This window comes from Heloderma suspectum, chromosome 1 (assembly GCF_057233095.1).
Source record: "Heloderma suspectum isolate Gila_16-S chromosome 1, 16-S_ref, whole genome shotgun sequence".
In the NCBI taxonomy this organism is placed as follows: Eukaryota; Metazoa; Chordata; class Lepidosauria; order Squamata; family Helodermatidae; genus Heloderma; species Heloderma suspectum.
The window spans coordinates 131,870,598-131,890,300 of NC_139458.1; the positions used below are offsets into that span (position 1 = coordinate 131,870,598).

The following is a 19,703-nucleotide window of genomic DNA, read 5'->3' on the forward strand; positions in this document are numbered from 1 at the left end:
AGTCAGTGGCCAAGAGCAATAAGAAGCGGCCTGCGTGCACATCCCCATCAGCAGCTGGAGGTGGCCTGGTTTGGCCTTCGACTCCCCAACTTCACTGTCGTACCCAGGTAAGGGCGCAATCTTATGTGTTGAGACGGAAAAGGGTCCTCCAACTCCCCTGGGGCATGCTGGCTGGGGCATGCTGGGAGCTGTAGGGCTTTTTTCAGCCTTACCAGGCATCGGACTGCGCCCTAGGAGGCGGAGGAGGCGGGAAGGACAGCTCTCTCTCTCCATCCCAGGGCAACAGCGACAGGCGGCTCCCTCTCGTCGGGAAGGAGGGAGGCGCGGCGCAGCCAGGCAACCACACGCGGAAGTCCCGTCTTCTCGAGCCGCCGAGGTTGTATCGAAAGTGGAGGCAGGGGGGAGTACGCCTCCACGAAGCATGCCGAGCGGTCCTCCGGATCATTCCTCTAACGGGCGAGGGCTGCAGGATCGGGGTTAGTCGCTAGGAAGGAGAGATCGTCTCCGTGTCGCACGAGGGGCGAGAGAGGCACCGATTTCTTTCCGCCATGCCGGTAAGGAAAAGGAGAGTCCTTTCAAGAAGGTCTCTGAAAAGCCGGTATTCGCACGCACACGCTGCTCCGGTTGCCTTTCATATTCCAGCTGTGGGGGGGGGGGGGTTGGCGGCTTGACCTTCCGAACGCTTGTCGTGTTGTGCCCACGTGTGTTCTTGGGAAGGAGAAATCGGCGTGATCGCCCCATGTCGCGTGATCTTGGGAAGCACCTGTGGACTGCGGCTAAAGCGAGCGTACAATCGCAACCGGTGGTGGTGGGTGTGTCAACTAATGGGTTTAGATTTCATGAAACGATCAGCGCAGAGGGAAAGAAAGGCGAGGGAGAAGGGGAACGAATCAACTAGAATGATTTGTATTCCATGAGTCTTGGTCGGCTCTTGAGGTGGTGTAAACTCGGACATATTGATCTGGATCTTTTGGAAGGGAAAAATATGACTAATATTCACAGTGCCGGCATGAACCTCAACATCCAGGATTAAGGCTGCAATCTTATAGACACTTTACGGGAAGGAAGTTCCACTGAACTCAACGGGGCTTTCTTCTAGATCGAGGTAATGAACCAACCTAGAAGTACCACTGAGCAGCGCGTTCCCAGATCCTTCCCAGACTTCCCGTGTGTGTATCCAGCCTATGACGTACAGGTTTTCTGCCCGGTGTCCTGACCTTAACTTAGATATTTTCTCTCTATGCCCTTGAGAAGATTGCTAAATTGTTATTGATATAAAACTCCCATGTATTAGAGATTGGTTAGATTGGTTAAGACGCAAGACCCTTTTGTTTTTTGCCTGTGCACTAAAGATGTAATAGCAATGATTCATAACTATTTCTGCAAATTGGAACTCATTTCTGAAAGTAATTTTGATGCTGTAGCTAGTGTTGAAAGTATAATCGATGTTTCCATTGGTACTATTTCATTGGTACTATTTAACAGTTATTGTCCTTACAAGAGCCTGGAAGTCTTTACTGGTGGTATTGTTTCAGGATCGAGAACTTGGGAGTAGATAAGTTGACTGCATGAGCTTTAGTGTCACTCGTTCAAAAAAGTGCTTTTGTGTTGATAGTATTGTTGTATATCTCTTGATTTGGGTAATGCATTAGTGTATCTTTGCCAACAAATCAACCAGTATTCAGTTAAGGGGGAAAAAAAACCTGTTCCTTATTTTTTTTATGAAGCCCCTAAAATTGCTAGGTACTCTACAAAAAATAAACACCATGGGCCCTGCTTACAATCTAGACTCTAGAGACTGCATTTAATTTGAATGAAATGGTTGTGCAGCCTGATCCTATGCAAATTTAGGGTGCAATCCATGCACGTTTAGACAGAAAAGAACTCTTACAACTCTCAGCATCATTATTATTATTATTATATTTATATCCTGCCTTTTTCCTAGTACTGGGACACAAGATGGCTTTATAACATTAAAACTTGTACAATTAAAACCTATAAATAGAAGTATACAAAAGTTAAAAATATAATTAAATTATCAATAATATTAAAATTGTATAAAATATCAAAACGTTAAAAGACAACAAGAAATATAGTATCCATCCATCCTATTCTCACAGGTCCAGACTAGCTATCCCCAAAGGCCTGCTGGAACAAAAAAAAATTTACATGCCTGAGAAAACAAGGAAATCAAGGACGGTACCACTCTCACCTCCCTGGGAAGGGAGTTCCAGAGCCTTGGGGCAGCCACCAAGAAGGCCCTCTCCCGCGTTCCCACCAGACGTGCCTGTGATGGTGGTGGGATGGCAAGAAGGGCCTCCCCTGAAGATCTCAGGGCACGAGTAGGCTCATAGGGGAGAATACAATCTTTCAGATAACCTGGACCTGAGCCGTATAGGGCTTTATAGGACATGACCGGCCCTTTGAATTGTGCCCGGAAACAGACTGGGAGCCAGTGAAGCTGTTTTAACAGGGGAGTTGTATGCTCCCTGTAACCAGCCCCAGTCAGCAGTCTAGCAGCAGCTCTTTGAACCAGCTGAAGTTTCCGAACACTCTTCTGAGGCAGCCCCACGTAGACTGTGTTACAGTAATCCAAATGGGATGTAACTAAGGCATGTGTTAATGTGGCCAAGTCAGACATCTCAAGCTATAGCTGACTAAGGGAATGCTGGGAGTTGTAGGACTTTTTTTTGGTCTAAACGTGCATAGGATTGCATTTTTAATCAGAAAAAAATGTCCCACCAAGTTCAGTGGGTCTTACAAGTAAGTGGGGATTAAGGATGCAGCCTTAATTGTGATGATGTGCAATAATATTTTAACCGTTCATTAACTGTTTTGCTTTTTGATTAGTTTAACTAAACAATTCTTGACTGACCAACACTTATAATTTCAGGGAGGCTTGACAGTTGGGAAATGAATGCAAAATATGTTTACCTAGTAGTGCAGTTAAAGTTTCCCAAGAGTTTCATATCTCTTTAGGCTAGGGTGGTGGCATACAATTCACTGAACAGTGGAAGGAGGATGAGGCTAAGTTGGTTCCTAGTTCCTTATTCGTAGTTACCCATTCCTTATTTGATTCAGAACTGTATGACCAGCCTGAATAAGGAACTGAAGGTTTGTATCATGACTAACTTAAGTCCCATTCATTTCAGCGGATCTACTCAAAGTGGGACCAACATTGGATACAACCCAATTTGTGCATCCACCCCAGTTTGGACTAGAGATCTAACAGAATTACTAGTTCTTTGACAGTAAAATTCTTAGGTTTCTTTGGGGAAGCTATGACAATTAAAATGGTATTATTATTATTATTATTACTACTACTACTACTACTACTACTACTACATTATCTATATCCCACCTTTTTTGTCTTGCAAGGAATCCAAGGTAGCATACATGGTCCTCCTCTCCATTTTATCCTCACAGCAATCCTCTGAGGTAGGTTAGGTTGCGAGTAAGTGACCGGCTCAAAGTCACCCAGGAAGCTTCATGGATGAATGGGGACTAGAACTCAGCTGTCCTGAGTCCCAGTTCAGCACTCTAACCACTTCAATACATTGGTATGAAACAGACTGATTTATTTAGCCCTGCAAAGAAGGTGCACTCAGATGAAGAGCTGAGCTGATAAAACATTTTCAAGGTGGTGATGAGTCACAAAGCAAAAGTTTCTAAGGCACGGCTTGGAGGTGAACATTCTCATCTGCCTCACACATGGGTCTCAATAATGTAAAAAGCTAAACCAAAATGAAAGAATACAACAACCCTGGTGGATTTTTACAAGTATCAGCTTGGAACAATTCAAGGCCTTTCTCTACTGTTGAGGACATTTTTTACCTGGAAAAGGACAGTTAAGTTACAGGGATAGTGAAATGCTCAGGAGGATTTACATATAGCCTATATCACAGGACAGAATTTTGCTTCTTTTTGTGGGGAGAGGATGGGATAATATTGAAGCAGGACATAAAATAGATAGGGACCAGAGCAAAGCTCGAATGTCTGCTGCTTACCTATAAAAACGTTCTGCTAAATGGTGCTACATGATGGAAATACCTAGAAAATAAATCAGTCGAACTCTTTACATATCTTGTTAATACCTCGTGTGGTATTCATTGATAATGGGGACTAGTTGCCCCAAAGATACCTATCATGTTCATTTGCTTTTCCTAGGTAGTCAGATACTCAGCTGAGGAGAATGGGATATTGGGAACTTACCATGAAGGTCCATTCTGGTATGGTGAGACGAGGCACCCAAAAGACTGGGTTGTTTCCTTGGCACCGCCCAGGAAGGCAGGGATCACATGACCATGATCTTTTGAGTGCTGCTTCCTCTGCCTTACCCAGGACACTCATCTCTTGAGCTTCCTCTTCATTTTTCCACTTAAACACCTTTTTCTGACCTCATTTCTTAATTCATTTCTTACTATTTCTCAATCCCAGGCTTCCTTCTACCCTTCTATTAAAAACAAGCCAATTAAAAACCTCACTCGCCTTACTTTCTCATCTCCGTTCTGAGGCTCTGGTAAGGAAGAAGCCTGGAAAGAAGATGTTAGGGTTGTCAAGGCTCCAAGCACATGCCACCTCAACAGAGCTTGCTGGCATCCTGCTCTCCTGACCACCAGACTGTGTCTCCCGAGCCTCGCAATTGTGCTACTGCATCCAGGCAGGATAGACACCAGCAGCATGAGGAGGTGGATATCTCCCCAAGCTCCAAAGAGGTTGTGCCTCAAATGGAGCCCTGCTGAACAGCTTATCACTCAGAAAGTGGTGATTTATTTATTTATTTATTTATTACATTTATAGCCTGCCATTTTTCCTCTTTAAGAAACCCAAGGCGGTATACATAATCCTCCTCCTCTCCATTTTATCTTCACAACTACGACCCTGTGAGTTAGGTTGGGCTGAGAGTCTGTGACTGGTTACAATGCTGAATTGGCCCCAGTGGAGGACACCACAGCTGACCCACGAGGTTTACAGCTGGCAGTGAGGGGAGATCAGGACCCTGCATAGAGCGCTCCTTATATTATATAAGACATCTGCCTTTGTGACTGACGCCACCCAGGATTCTCTAGTCTACTCAGCCAGAACCATGGCCACTGCTGCCAGGAGGTCCATGTGGCTAAAACACTGACACCTATTCCTGGCCTAATCTGGCAAATGTTCCCTTCATGGGAGCTGGTTCTCTCTTCATAGTTACTGCTTCACTTCTAGACTCCTGTCTCTCCTTGCTCAGCCATGAGAGGAACTGGGGGCAGAACCAGAGGAAGCAGTACTCAAAAGATAACATTTATGTGATCCCTGCCTTCCTGGGTGGTGCCAAGGGAACAACCCAGTCTTTTGGACACTTTTGTCACACTGTACCAGAATGGACCTTCATGGTAAGTTCCCAATGTCCCATTCTCCTCAGCAGGCTTTCAAGCCTTCTTCTAGCTGCTTATTGTTTACTCCATTCTCTTCAACAGACACATAAAGAAACATATCCCATACAAAAGTCTCTGTCTCATTGATGGGGCTGTATATATTCTTCAGATCTTAGACTTTCTTTTGCCACAGCCAGTAAATAGTCACTATGATCTCTCTCTCCCTCCTGACAAGAACACTTGGTGTCTAAGTTAAGAAGACTAGTCACAACCTACCAGCCTCTTCTGTGATATTATCACATTGCGGGTTTTTCCAGCTGATCCTAATCATGTTTATGCAGAAGAAAGTTGCACTGATTTCATAGGATTATACCCTGAGTATGCATGCATAGGGTAATCCATAGTTACTCATTCAGAAGTAATGGACTTTAGAGACAGGATATTGTCAGGGGGCCCTAGCCGGCCTCTTTCAGTCTACTCCAATAGCCAACTCCAGACACAGACAAAGGATTCTTTTCAAGGCTTTATCCCTTTTACAAGTTAATAACTATCACCAGCGACTAAGCTATGAACAGCAGAGTAGTCTATGCCCCGGGTTAGAAACAGTTGGTCCCCGTTTGAACGAGAATCACTTGCAGACCCTGAACTTATGGGCTAGGGAGAGTCCCTCCCCCTTTGCCTTGGGTCCTCTGGACACAACCGTTGCTTGTGCGCCAAACGGGCACTACGCCTCCTTTCTGCGCCCTCCATAGCTCGTCACTCTCTGCGTCTGCGTCGAGCATCCAGCCAGTCCTCCTCCCGTGCTCTTTCACTCCCAGGACTGCTATCTATGTGTGGAATGCCGGTAGGAGGAATCTCTGCCAGCTGCAGGGCCTGGGAGGGAAGAGCGCGCTCCTCTCCCACGGATGGCTGTTCCTCCTCAGAATCAGAACTGCCCTGAGGTTCTATGGGCTCAGTGTCCACCCTGACAGATATAATGAACATGCCCCTTTATGAACCACAGTAGCCTTGCCTGGCTTTCACTTCTTCTGCCACTTGGTTCTTCCCTACCCCATCCTCACAACTTCTTTGACAAACACCTAACCTTTCCCTCCATCTTCCTCATCTAAATACCTTGTAGGCTCCCAAGGCAGCCTCCACATCATTTTTGTCAAAGTGAAATAGATGTCAAATAGTAGTAAAGTAGAATCATAGAAGCACAGAATAGTAGGGTTGGAAGGGGCCTACAAGGCCATCAAGTCCAACCCCCTGCTCAATGCAGGAATCCAAGTCAGAGCATCCCCGACAGATGGCTGTCCAGCCTCGTCTTGAACGCCTCCAGTGTGGGAGAGCCCACCACCTCCCTAGATAATTGGTTCCATTGTCGTATTGCTCTAACAGTTAGGACGTTTTTCCTGATGTTCAGCCGGAATCTGGCTTCCTGTAACTTGAGCCCATGATTCCGTGTCCTGCACTCTGGGATGATCAAGAAGAGATCCTGGCCTTCCTCTCTGTGACAACCTTTCAAGTACTTGAAGAGCGCTATCATATCTCCCCTCAGTCTTCTCCTCTCAAGGCTAAACATGCCCAGTTCTTTCAGCCTCTCTTCATAGGGCTTTGTTTCCAGTCCTCTGATCATCTTTGTTGCCCTCCTCTGAACCCTCTCCAGTTTGTCTGCATCCTTCTTAAAGTGTGGTGCCCAGAACTGGACACAGTACTCCAGATGAGGCCTAACCAGTGCTGAATAGAGGGGAACTAGTACTTCCCGGGATTTGGAAGCTATGCTTCTATGAATGCAGCCCAAAATAGCATTGTCCTTTTTTGCAGCCACATCACATTGTTGGCTCATATTCAGCTTGTGATCGACAACAATTCCAAGATCCTTCTCGCTTGTAGTGTTGTTGAGCCACGTATCCCCCATCCTGTAACTGTGCATTTAGTTTCTTTTTCCTAGGTGCAGAACTTGGCATGTATCCCTATTAAATGTCATTCTGTTGTTTTCTGCTCAGCGCTCCAGTCTATCCAGATCACTTTGAATTTTGTTTCTGTCTTCCAAGGTATTAGCTATCCCTCCCAATTTTGTGTCATCTGCAAATTTGATCAGCATTCCCTGCACCTCCTCCTCCAAGTCCTTAATAAAAATGTTGAAGAGCACTGGGCCCAGGACTGAGCCCTGCGGTACCCCGCTCATTCCCTCTCCCCAGTTTGAGAAGATCCCATTGATAAGCACTCTCTGCGTCCGATTCTGTAGCCAACTGTGGATCTAACTGTAGCTAACTGTGGATAGATGAGCTGACATTTCTCTGTGGAGAAATGTCAGCTCATCTATGGCAGCAGTTCTTACATGAGTTTAGCAGCAATTATGCTTCATACTGGCATAATGGACTGGTTTGCACAAAGTGGCTTATCTCTAGGGAAAATGGGTAATGTGAACAGAGCGTGATGTTAACATTCCTCATGATATCTACTTTGCCTATACAGCTCTGTCGACATGGCTGCCTCTACCTTTTGAAGTCTGCTCACCTCACAGGAAGATCATTGGAGAGGGCACCACTGGGTCCAGCCCCTGTTTCTGGCAGGTGTCCTGAACCAGACAGTTTCATATGAGGCAGAGATGTCAGAGGTGATGTTTCCCCTCATCATACCATGCTAGGAAAAGCTTCAGTGGTTGCATTTCTGCTTGTATCATATCTGCTAAAGGTGGAGGATCCCTGCCAGCCAGAAATGTGGCAGCCCTGCGCTGGCTCCAGGAAATGTTCTCAGATGTGCTCTGTGTATATGCAGCATAGAAATAACTTTCATTTATTTCTTTGTTATATTTATATTCCACCTTTCCTCTGAGAAGCCCAAGGCAGCATAGATGATCCTTGTTCTCTCCATTTTATCTTCACAACAGCTCTGTGAGGTTGGTTAGGCTGTGAGTCAGTGGCTGGTCCAAAGTCACCCAGTGAGCTTTGTGGCAGAGTGAAGACCAGAACCCAGGTCTCCCCAATCCTAGTCCAGCACACTAGCCACTACATCATACTGACTCTCTGCCTGCATTTAGATGAGCCCTAAACCTAGCCTGCCATGTCTTCTCCACTTCCAACACTTTGAGGATAAGCCACACACTAAAGAAATAATCCCAGTTCCATGTGTGTCAGGATGCATGGATGATGTTAGGAGAAATACTGCAGGAGTCACATATGCAGAGCTTGAAAGGGAGCCCCCATCCCCCAGCCGTGTTTCTGACCAAATTAGATTATTCTTCAGAATCTCCAATATCACTTGTCAACTGACCATCTTAACTCCTGGCTGTTGATATAAACAATTAAATGGACCTACGTACTAAAAACAGCAGTTTGAGTCTAGTCCTTCTCTGAAAACCCCCTCCCCCTTGTTGGACACCTACTACCACTACTGCTAGTATTGTGATTTAGTAGAATTCAGTGATACATGTCCTAGTAATTCTCCCCCCCTCCCATTAGATTACTGTAATGCTTTGGATGTGGGACTGCCCTTGAAGATGGTCTGGGAAATTCAGTTAGTACATAATATGGCAGGTAGGGTATTGACTGAAGCTGGGTGATAAGACCATATTACACTGGTGCTGTACTATCTTCACTGGCTCCCGGTTCATTTCTGGGCCCAATTCAAGGTGTTGATATTAACCTATAAAGCCCTTCATGCCTTGGGGCCACAGTATCTGAAGGACCACCTCTCACATATATTCTTGCCTGTCCTGAGATCATTATTAGAGGCCCTGCTATGAGTGCCCCCACATGCTGAAGTTAGGCAGGTAGCTACTCCTAACTGTGCCTTTTCTGTGGTGGCCCCCAAATTGTGGAATTCATTTACTAGAGAGGTCCACCTGGTGCCTACTTTGTTGACTTTTCAGTGTTAGGCAAAGATCTTTTCATTCTCCCAGACCTTTAAAGGAATTGTAAACTGCTACTTGTTTAATTTTTTATGATGTTTCTAAAGGGCATTTTAAAATTGCCCTTTTCCATGTTTTTAGCTTCCGCCTTTTAGAATTATTTCAAATTATTCTTGCTGCTTTTAAATTATTTTTGTTATGTATTTTATCACTTGTTTTGTTGCATTTGTTTTCATTATGTATGTCATCCTGAGAGCTTCGGCTATAGGGTGTCTCATAAATTGACATCATCATCATCATCAAAAGATTTCTATCCCACTTTTCAGGGTAAAACTCTCATACAGTGGATTACTTCATATTTTAAAATACAAATAAATAATCAAACTATAAAAACAACTGTCCTCCCAACTATTTCTCTCCCCAATCCAATGCACATTTTTGGTGCAATCCTATGCATGTTTAGACAGAAAAAGTCCTACAATTCCCAGCATTCTGGAATGCTGGGAGTTGTAGGACCTTTTTTCTGTCCAAACATTTATTACATTTTTATGCCACCCGATAGCCAAAGCTCTCTCAAACATGCATAGGATTGTGCCCTTACTTGGAGAAGTTCGCACTGATAGCAGCAGGATTTCTGAAGGTACATGCATAGGATGAGGCTGTTACTCGGAAATAGGCCCCACTGAACACAGTGAGACTTATTGCTGAATAAGCTGCACATCATACTACATTGAAATGGTACTGATGAGAGGTACTAAACATGTCAAGTCCCATATGCATTGGTAAATAAACAGGTTTTAGTTTTCTGAAAGCAAACCGGTGTTGCATGATTTCAGTTGCATGGGTGCTACAGGTGTGAACCTGATAGACCAGACAAGTTCTCCTGGTTTTTGTATTGTCAGCGGAGTGCTTGGCTTTGCGGTTACCTAATACTCCAGATTCTAACCAGTGCTTGGGAGATCCACACAGGTTTTGCTAATAAGGAAATAACTGGTGTCATGTATGTATGTGTTGTTCCTGCAATTAAGTCTGAGAGCTTTTCAACACGATGTTGTTAATCCACTGTATCTACTTTCAGCTTTGTGGCAGAATTTAGATCCAAGCACTACATGAAGTGCATTTCCATTTCTGCTTTGCTGCTACATAACCTCAAGGTGGCACTGTGGTATAGCAGAATAGCGCAATCGCACACGTGGAAGAAGTGTTTTCTTTCACTTTCACAAATAATACCGTATTTCCTCTGCACTTTAAAAAAAAACTCCCACTGAGAGCTTTTCTACAGGAGGCATTTATTGCGTGCTTGTCATTCCCTACTCACAGTTGTTTACGGGTTCTTTAGACAACGTCATGACCCTCCAGTTTCGTTTCTGTTTTTAAAGAGCACTTTCAGCAAGTTTTTTTTAGAGAAGGGGATTATTTATTATTATTTATGAAAGCAAATGAAGCTTTTTCCCTTAGTGCAGTTATACTATTCCACTATGCCACAGTGCCACCTAGAGGTTATGTAGCAGAAAAGCAAACACTTTGCGTAGTGTTTGGCTCTCAATTTTGCAACGAAACTGAAAGTAGATACAGTGGATTAATAGCCTCGTGTAAAAGAGCCCTGAAAGTGCTGTTTGAAAACAGAAGTGAAACTGGAGGGTCATGATATCATCTAAACAACCCAGAAACAACCGTGAGTAGGGAATGACAAGCACACAATAAATGCCTCATATAGAAAAGCTCTGAGTGTAAGAAACCAGATTGAACTATTTCTTGAATCACAAATCACATGACTGTTGATGAGTAAGTAGAGATGATTATTTAGGGTGTCCCACTTACAGGTCAACCTGCTAGGCAACATTCACTTTGACAGCTTATACCATGAAATGGCTGCAGTATATCTTGCTTGTTTGTTGCAGTGTTGGTCTTTAATGATGGTGGTGTATTATCTATTTAAGATTCATGAGTTAAAAGCTTTAACTAAATCTGTGAGTGAATTGTTATTTGCAGATGATGATGTTATTCCCTAGGCATCCGTAGTAAGGAATTTCACTGCAACTGACATTTTAGCAACATTAATATTCAAGGAATGTTTCCTTAAAGGAGGAGCGGCTCATAGAATCGCCAAAGCAAGTGATGCTTTTAGTAATCTACAATTGGGACCTGTAACCAAATCTTGCTGTGTGAGCTGCTCATGTTCAGCTATCCAGCCACTCCATTTTACACACACCCTTTTCTCTCCACCCCGCACCATCAAGTCAGCACTTCATACCTACTGACCAGTTCAAGGTTTCTCTCCCCACCACCTTTAGGGCTTTTTCTTAAAAAAAAAAAAAAAAGTTCTTCTGGAAGTCTTGCAAACCTCAAGTCTGATGTTTCCCTGTTGTGTGTGGATGGTGCCATTTTGGCTACATAAGAATAAGCACTCGGAGAGTGCATTTGCTATTAATATATACAAGTGGGACCATCAAAAAATGTTGCAGTGTAGAGTGCTTCTGTTCAGGGATTCAGCTGTAGCCCTTAATAGATTGCCTGTTACTTACAGGCAGGTGCATGCCCCAGGAAATCACTCCTCGCTGGCAGAGTGTCTTACAAACATCTCTTTAATCTGCTACACTTAACAATTACCTGTCCTTTGCTGCTGGTGGAGTCTCATCCCTTGCAAGCACTCATTAGTTCTTTTACCAGCCCAAGGATGTGGATGGATTGACTGAAAGGAACTGTCATGTATAACCTAGTCCCCATTAGGCTTGAGGCATACAGCTTGCATCAAGTTATGTTAAGCAGCATAGTTGCTGCTTTTTTTAGCAACTGTTTTTAGAGAATGAATAGGATGGATGAGTGTGAAACGGCTGAAAACAAACCATAAAGGGTGGAAAATAGGAATGAAGCTGGTAAACAAGACAGAACTGTTGTAAAGTCTGCAGGTATGAGATAATGAGACTGCCTCTGAGGCTTATCTGCACAGTGTAAACCCCACCTATACTGACCATTCAGAAACAGCAAGGCACCCCAAAGGGCACGAAGAAGCAGCAGGAACAAAGAATGAAAACTATGTGATCAGAGCACAAAAACTGCATGAGCAGTGCCTGGACAAGGGGTGAGGCAAGCTGATAACAAGCTGAATGATGCGGACCAAGGCAAAAGAGACTCTGAGGATGCCAATCGACGTAAGATCACAAAAAGGTGTTAACCTTCCTGGCAGTCATCCAGAGGGGCTTAGATGCAGAAGCAAGAGAGAAGAGAAGGACTCAGATGAGAAAACTTTGAGAAGCCTCCATCTGCAGCCAGTGGGACAAGTTTGTACTCATGCAGCCTGCTTCTCCAAGTCCCATCCGTCAATACACATATTTATGGGTTGGCCACCCTAAGTGATGTGGATGTTAGTATTATTGCAATGCTTAGGGATTAGCTGGAGATTTAGGACTGCTTTTGTTTGCTTTTATGACACATGTATGTTTCTTTCAATAAAAGTTACATACACAGTGTTCTAACTATAAATGCTCATGTTAGTGCCTCCTTCTCCCTAATAAGGTCCACACAACTGAGTAACATTTAAATCAGTTAAAAGCAGCACATAACAGAACACAGGCTCAAGATACACTTTTATGCTTTATTGGATGCACAGAATTAAAACATTGCACACATGAGTACTCCTTCCTAGATAATAATCCATGTGATAAGATGCTGTTTACTGCTTAAGATACATGGTGGGTCCAGGCTGGGCTGCGCTTCACCCACCAAGACCACTCGTGTTGGCATGCTCTGACTGTTGTTGTTTTTTTTACTGGTTGTTGATGACCAGGTGATGCTTAGGTAGTGAGGCAGTGTTTGCTCTTAGCCAAGAGTAACAGATGTTCAAGGATGGTGCTGTCTTTACCCAAGGAGTATATGCCTATTTGGGGCTTTCATGTATGAAGCAAGCGCCTACTTATGACTAACATATCTGTCCCCAGCATCTGATGACTAGGGTCTTGTCCTTAGCTTTCTGATGCAGTGTTTTGTCCTAATCTTTTAGGATTTTAAATAGCTCAGCTGGAATACTGTCATCTCCGCTAGCTTTGTTGTTAGTAATGCTTCCTAAGGCCCACTTGACTTCACTCTCTAGGATATCCGGCTTAAGTTCCGTGACCGCACTATCATGGCTTCATTGAGTTACACAAGCCCCTTTGCCACAAAAAGCCAACTTGTAAAATACCGATAAACCTTTTCAAAAGGAGTGTCAAATCTGCCTTAATATAAACAGCTATCGTGATCTGTAAAATGCATGTTAGGGATACAATTATAGGATGTAATAACTGGGGCCCCTTCATGGATCACTGCCTTGTTGTGGCAAAGGGGCTTGCGTAACTCAGTGAAGCCATAAGCTATGCCGTGCAGGGCCACCCAAGACGGACAGGTCATGGCAGAGATTTCTGACAAAATGTGGTCCACTGGAGAAGGAAATGGCAACCCACTCCAGTATTCTTGCCAAGAAAACCCCATGGAACGTATCACAAGGCTAAAAGAGATGACGCCGGAAGATGAGCCCCTCAGGTCAGAAGGTGTCCAAGATACTACTGGGGAAGAGCAGAGGGAATTTCCAAGTAGCGCCAGAAAGAGTGAAGCGGCTGGGCCAAAGCCGAAAGGACGCTCAGCTGTGGATGTGTCTGGTGGTGAAAAGAAAGTGCGATGCTGTAAAGAACAATATTGTTTAGGAACCTGGAATGTCAGATCAATGAATCAAGGTAAGCTGGAGGTGGTCAAACATGAGATGGCAAGATTGAACATCGACATCTTGGGAATCAGCGAACTAAAATGGACAAGCATGGGCGAATTTAATTCAGGTGACCATCACATCTACTACTGTGGACAAGAATCCCTTAGAAGAAATGGAGTAGCACTCATAGTCAACAAAAGGGCGGGAAAAGCAGTACTGGGGTACAATCTCAAAAACGATAGAATAATCTCAGTACGAATCCAAGGCAAACCATTCAACATCACAGTAATTGAAGTCTATGCCCCAACCACTGAGGCTGAAGAAGCTGAGGTTGATCGGTTCTATGAAGACCTACAACACCTTCTAGAACTAACACCAAAAAAAGATGTCCCCTTCATCATAGGGGCTTGGAATGCTAAAGTAGGAAGTCAAGAAATCACCGGGATAACAGGCAAGCATGGCCTTGGTGTACAAAATGAAGCAGGACAAAGGCTAATAGAGTTTTGCCAAGAGAACACGCTGATCATAGCAAACATTCTTTTCCAACAGCACAAGAGGCGACTCTACACATGGACATCACCAGATGGTCAATATCAAAATCAGATTGATTATGTCCTTTGCAGCCAAAGATGGAGAAGCTCTATACAGTCAGTAAAAACAAGACCTGGAGCTGACTGTGGCTCAGATCATGAGCTGCTTCTTGCAAAATTTCAGCTTAAATTGAAGAACGTAGGGAAAACCACGAAACCATTCAGGTATGACCTAAATCATATCCCTTATGAATATACAGTGGAGGTGAGGAATAGATTTCAGGGATTAGACCTGATAGACAGAGTGCCTGAGGAACTATGGACGGAGGTCCGTAACATTGTTCAGGAGGCAGCAACGAAATCCATCCCAAAGAAAAAGAAATGCAAGAAAGCCAAGTGGCTGTCTGATGAGGCTTTACAAGTAGCTGAGGAAAGAAGGGAAGCGAAAAGCAAGGGAGAAAGGGGAAGATATACCCAACTGAATGCAGATTTCCAGAGAATAGCAAGGAGAGACAAGAAGGCCTTCTTAAATGAACAATGCAAAGAAATCGAGGAAAACAATAGAATGGGAAAGACTAGAGATCTCATCAAGAAAATCGGAGATATCAAGGGAATGTTTTGTGCAAAGACGGGCATGATAAAGGACAAAGAAGGCAGGGACCTAACAGAAGCAGATGAGATTAAGAAGAGGTGGAAAGAATACACAGAAGAACTATACAGGAAAGATCTTAATGTCCCTGATAGCCATGATAGTGCGGTCACGGAACTTGAGCCTGACATCCTCGAGAGTGAAGTCAAGTGGGCCTTAGGAAGCATTACTAACAACAAAGCTAGCGGAGATGACAGTATTCCAGCTGAGCTATTTAAAATCCTTAAAGATGATGCTGTTAAAGTGCTGCACTCAATATGCCAACAAATTTGGAACACTCCACAGTGGCCACAAGACTGGAAAAGGTCAGTTTACATTCCAATTCCAAAGAAGGGCAACGCCAAAGGGTGTTCAAACTACCATACAATCGCGCTCATTTCACATGCCAGCAAGGCGATGCTCAAAATCCTACAAGCTAGGCTTCAGCAGTATGTGAACCGAGAACTACCGGAAGTATAAGCTGGGTTTCGAAGAGGCAGAGGAACGAGAGATCAAATCGCCAACTTTCGCTGGATCATGGAGAAAGCAAGAGAATTCCAGAAAAGCGTCTATTTCTGCTTCATTGACTACGCCAAAGCCTTTGATTGTGTGGATCACGACAAACTGCGGCAAATTCTTAAAGAGATGGGGGTACCAGACCACCTTACCTGTCTCCTGAGAAACCTGTACGAGGGTCAAGAAGCAACAGTAAGAACCAGACATGGAACAACCGATTGGTTCAAAATTGGGAAAGGAGTACGACAAGGCTGCATATTGTCGCCCTGCTCATTTAACTTATATGCAGAGTACATCATGAGAAACGCCGGGTTGGATGAATCACAGGTCGGAATTAAGATTGCCGAGAGAATGATCAATAACCTCAGATACGCAGATGATACCACCCTAAAGGCAGAAAGCGAAGAGGATTTAAAGAGCCTCTTGTTGAGGGTGAAAGAGGAGAGTGCAAAAGCTGGTTTGAAACTCAACATTAAAAAAACGAAGATCATGGCATCTGGCCCCATCACTTCCTGGCATATGGAAGGGGAAGAAATGGAAGCAGTGACAGATTTTATTTTCTTGGGCTCCAAGATCATCGCAGACGGTGACTGTAGCCATGAAATTAAAAGACGCTTGCTCCTTGGGAGGAAAGCTATGGCAAACCTAAACAGCATAGTCAGAAGCAGAGACATCACCTTGCCGACAAAGGTCTGTCTAATCAAAGCTATGGTTTTCCCAGTAGTAACATATGGCTGTGAGAGCTGGACTATAAGGAAGGCTGAGCACCGAAGAATTGATGCTTTCAAACTGTGGTGCTGGAGAAGACTCTTAAGAGTCCCCTGGACTGCAAGGAGGTCAAATCAGTCAATCCTAAAGGAAATCAACCCTGACTGCTCATTGGAAGGTCAGATACTGAAGCTGAAGCTCAAATATTTTGGCCACCTAATGCGAAGAGAAAACTCTCTGGAAAAGACCCTGATACTGGGAAAGACTGAAGGCAAAAGGAGAAGGGGACAGCAGAGGATGAGATGGCTAGATAACATCACTGATGCAATGAATATGGACTTGAGCACACTCCGGGAGAGAGCGCAGGACAAGAAGGCCTGGCATGCTATGGTCCATGGGGTCACGAAGAGTCGGACACGCCTGAACAACAACAACAACAAATAACTGGGAAGTTAGAATGTTGTAATGAGCCATTGTGGAATATAATACTCAAATTATATCCCTTTTCAGTAATGTTGTATGACACTTACAGTTTAATCCTATACATGCTCAACTCAGAAGTAAATCCCTGTGGTAGTATGGGGAACAATTTTGGCTTGGGCACCAATGAGGCCCCCACCAGGCCCTTTGTGGTGCTGGATGACATCAGGGGCATGGCCACCCAACCTACCCTTGCTGTCTGGGGCATGGTGCCCCTGGCATCATGTAGTCCTTGGCCAAAGTGCTATCTAGAGTTTCAGCTGGCACTTGGGGCAGGAATTGATGTTGCTGCACATGGACCTTCCATCTGGTCAGCACTGCTTTGCTCCTGTTGCATTCTCCCCATTGGGGGAAGTCACAGTGCGGGTGAAGCTGATCTGACCAATCTGGCGGTTGGAATGCTTTAGCTGTCATCTAGGCCTGGGACGCTTTGCCTGTGCTGCATCCTCCCTTGTGCCACCTGAGCTGGATAAAGGGCAGTGTGGGCAAGTCCCTGCCTTTGCACAACATGCAAATGGACTCAGCCTCCCCTCATCAGTGGCCAAGTCCCCTGCTGCCCATATTCGCCACCCAATCAGAATTACATGTTCTGTTTTCTGTCATTTGCCTGTGGCAAACTGATTTTTAAAAACCCAGCTACTGTGAGGTTCTGTCATACTAAAACTACAGCAACAGTTCTTTAGGAAAAAACATTCAAGTGTCCCATCAGTGTGCTGCATCTCTTACGCATTAACAATTTGATGTTGAATAGCAACTCCCCCCAACCCCAGCTGTTCTTAAAAACGCAAAAAATTGGGAAATTTGAAAATATTTACAGCAAAGAATGTTCGGGGCCTTGTCTGTTTTTTCCACAACCTTTGTGTTGCATTGTTTGTTTGTTTGTTTGTTTGTTTGTAATAAGATGATACAGCACATAAAAATTGTAGACGCATGTTGGGTGGAACCTTCCCTCATTGGCATGTTTTAGAATTATCAGTTAGAGTGACCAAACTTCATCAGCATAGGCTCCTTATACTTGTAGTTCAATTATAATGGCCATTTTGGTAGGCTGCTTTCAGAGACACTTTTAGAATCCAATTTTCATAAATTGTGGCTATAAGTCCCAAACTGATTTTACTGGAGGTTTTTCTGGAATAAATTTTCCCTCATTTCCTTGAATGGATTAAGGGTTTTTCCATTTTCTTCCCCAATAATTATGCAAAATACTGCTGTCTTTAGAGGTGTTGGAAAGAGGGGCAGAAATAGTTTTTAAAAATTAATCAGTTACATTGTCTCTTTTGAGAGGCTTTTTCTCTTGGATCTCAGTGAGCACAAAGCTGGAGAGTGATCTGGGTTCCTTTGCAGAGGAGCATCTTTTGCTGGCAACGCAGGTTGGATATGCGGCACTGTTGGTGGAGGCCTTAATACCAGTACATCAGTGCTTTCCCCTTCACATCTTGAAACCAAATCAAACTAGGGTGAGAGACAAGGATCTCTAGCTATCATCATACCCTAGAAACAAAGACACAACACATGCCTTTATTGAACAACATTCAGGACGGAGGAGATTCTGAAAGGAAAAAGACACAGGTGCAGGGTTACCAACCACTCCTTCTAGTAGGAGTCCTGTACCTCAGTGGCTCTAAAGACAGCAGGGTAACAGGTGCAATGTGCCCTGTGGAACTGGATCCGTGTTAGTACCACCTTCACCAATTGCCTAACTGTCTTTCGTGACCTTGAAAAGAAAAGGGGGCCTGCCTGGAGCATGTAGTTTTAACAACCCTACAGAGGAACAGCTAGAAGCATCCTAGTTATCACTACCAGTCATTGGGTGGGACTCCCTTATGATCAAGAATGGAGGATGAATCCTGTACGTGTGGGACAGCAGCCTGTGGAGAGCCAATGGAGGGGGAATAATGAGCAATAGGGAGCAGCTGGAGCACACAGTGCCTGACTCTGCATCCACAATAAGTGTTTGTGAGGGGAAAAGAAGTAGTGCCACTGAGTGCATAGCCAGTGCTTATGCCTGTCCAGTATTATGTAGTTTAATATTTTCATATTTTTATGTATTCTGTGGGTTTAGTAGGTGTTTGGAGATTGTGAATAATATATTTTATGCTATATTTTCCACTTGAGGGGCCCTGAGCCATTAAGCTGTGAGGTAGATCAGCATTTTTCATGAACTGAAGACTGTGTTTTGGTGATGTGTACAGAATGAGTATTCAGTATTGCCTCAAGAGGGAACAAACTGTCATTGGGACTATGACACCACCTAGACAGACTCTGTAGGGAAGCCTAATTAAAAGAAGATGTACAATGTATTCCTAGTCCCATCTTTATATTTCAAGATTAAAATGTGATGAGTACAGATGGTCTGGCTCATGTGCATTTATACTTCACATATAGAAATGAAGATGGTTTGGTGTGATGATATAAATGATCATCGATAGAAAATGATATAAATCCATGTGGTTTGCCATAATAAGGGTTAAAGCATCCCATAAAAGAAGCATTGTTGGATTCTGATCCAGGGGATGGCAATTTAATCCCAAGGATGTTCAGTCCCCTATCACAGCCTTCCCCAACCTGGTGCCCTCCAGATGTTTTGGACTACAACTCCCAGTGTTCCTGACCACTGGCCATGCTGGATGGGGTGATGAGAGTTGTTCCAAAACTTCTGGAGGCACCAGGTTGGGGAAGGTTGCCCATTTCCATCAGAGTTGGACAAAGCAAAAGGCAGACGTTGAGGCAATACATGTCTCAATGCCATAGCTCTGCCCTTTTGCATTGCTTGCCACTTAACCTGAAGAATGGAGTTCAGGTTCTCATCAGGCCTCTTTCACTATGGAAGGCCTCAGGTGAACACTGGACCTTGCTGGAGCAAAGTCTGCTATTCTTGCAAGCCCTTGCAGGTGCTACAGAACGCACTGTGGAATCCTGTACATGTTTATTTGGAACTAAGAGTTATTAAGTTCAGTGTAGTTTACTC

General features: G+C 44.1%; 1 protein-coding gene across 1 annotated transcript in view; it reads left to right on the forward strand.

Annotated features, from left to right (window-relative positions):
• Window positions 1-316: 316 nt before the first annotated feature.
• ANO9 (anoctamin 9) overlaps window positions 317-19,703 on the forward strand; it is a 71,421-nt gene continuing 52,034 nt past the window's right edge. The window contains exon 1 of the mRNA XM_084828694.1: window positions 317-554. Coding sequence (XP_084684820.1) covers window positions 549-554 — 6 coding nt within the window. The 5' untranslated portion in view covers window positions 317-548. The remainder of the gene's footprint in view (window positions 555-19,703) is intronic.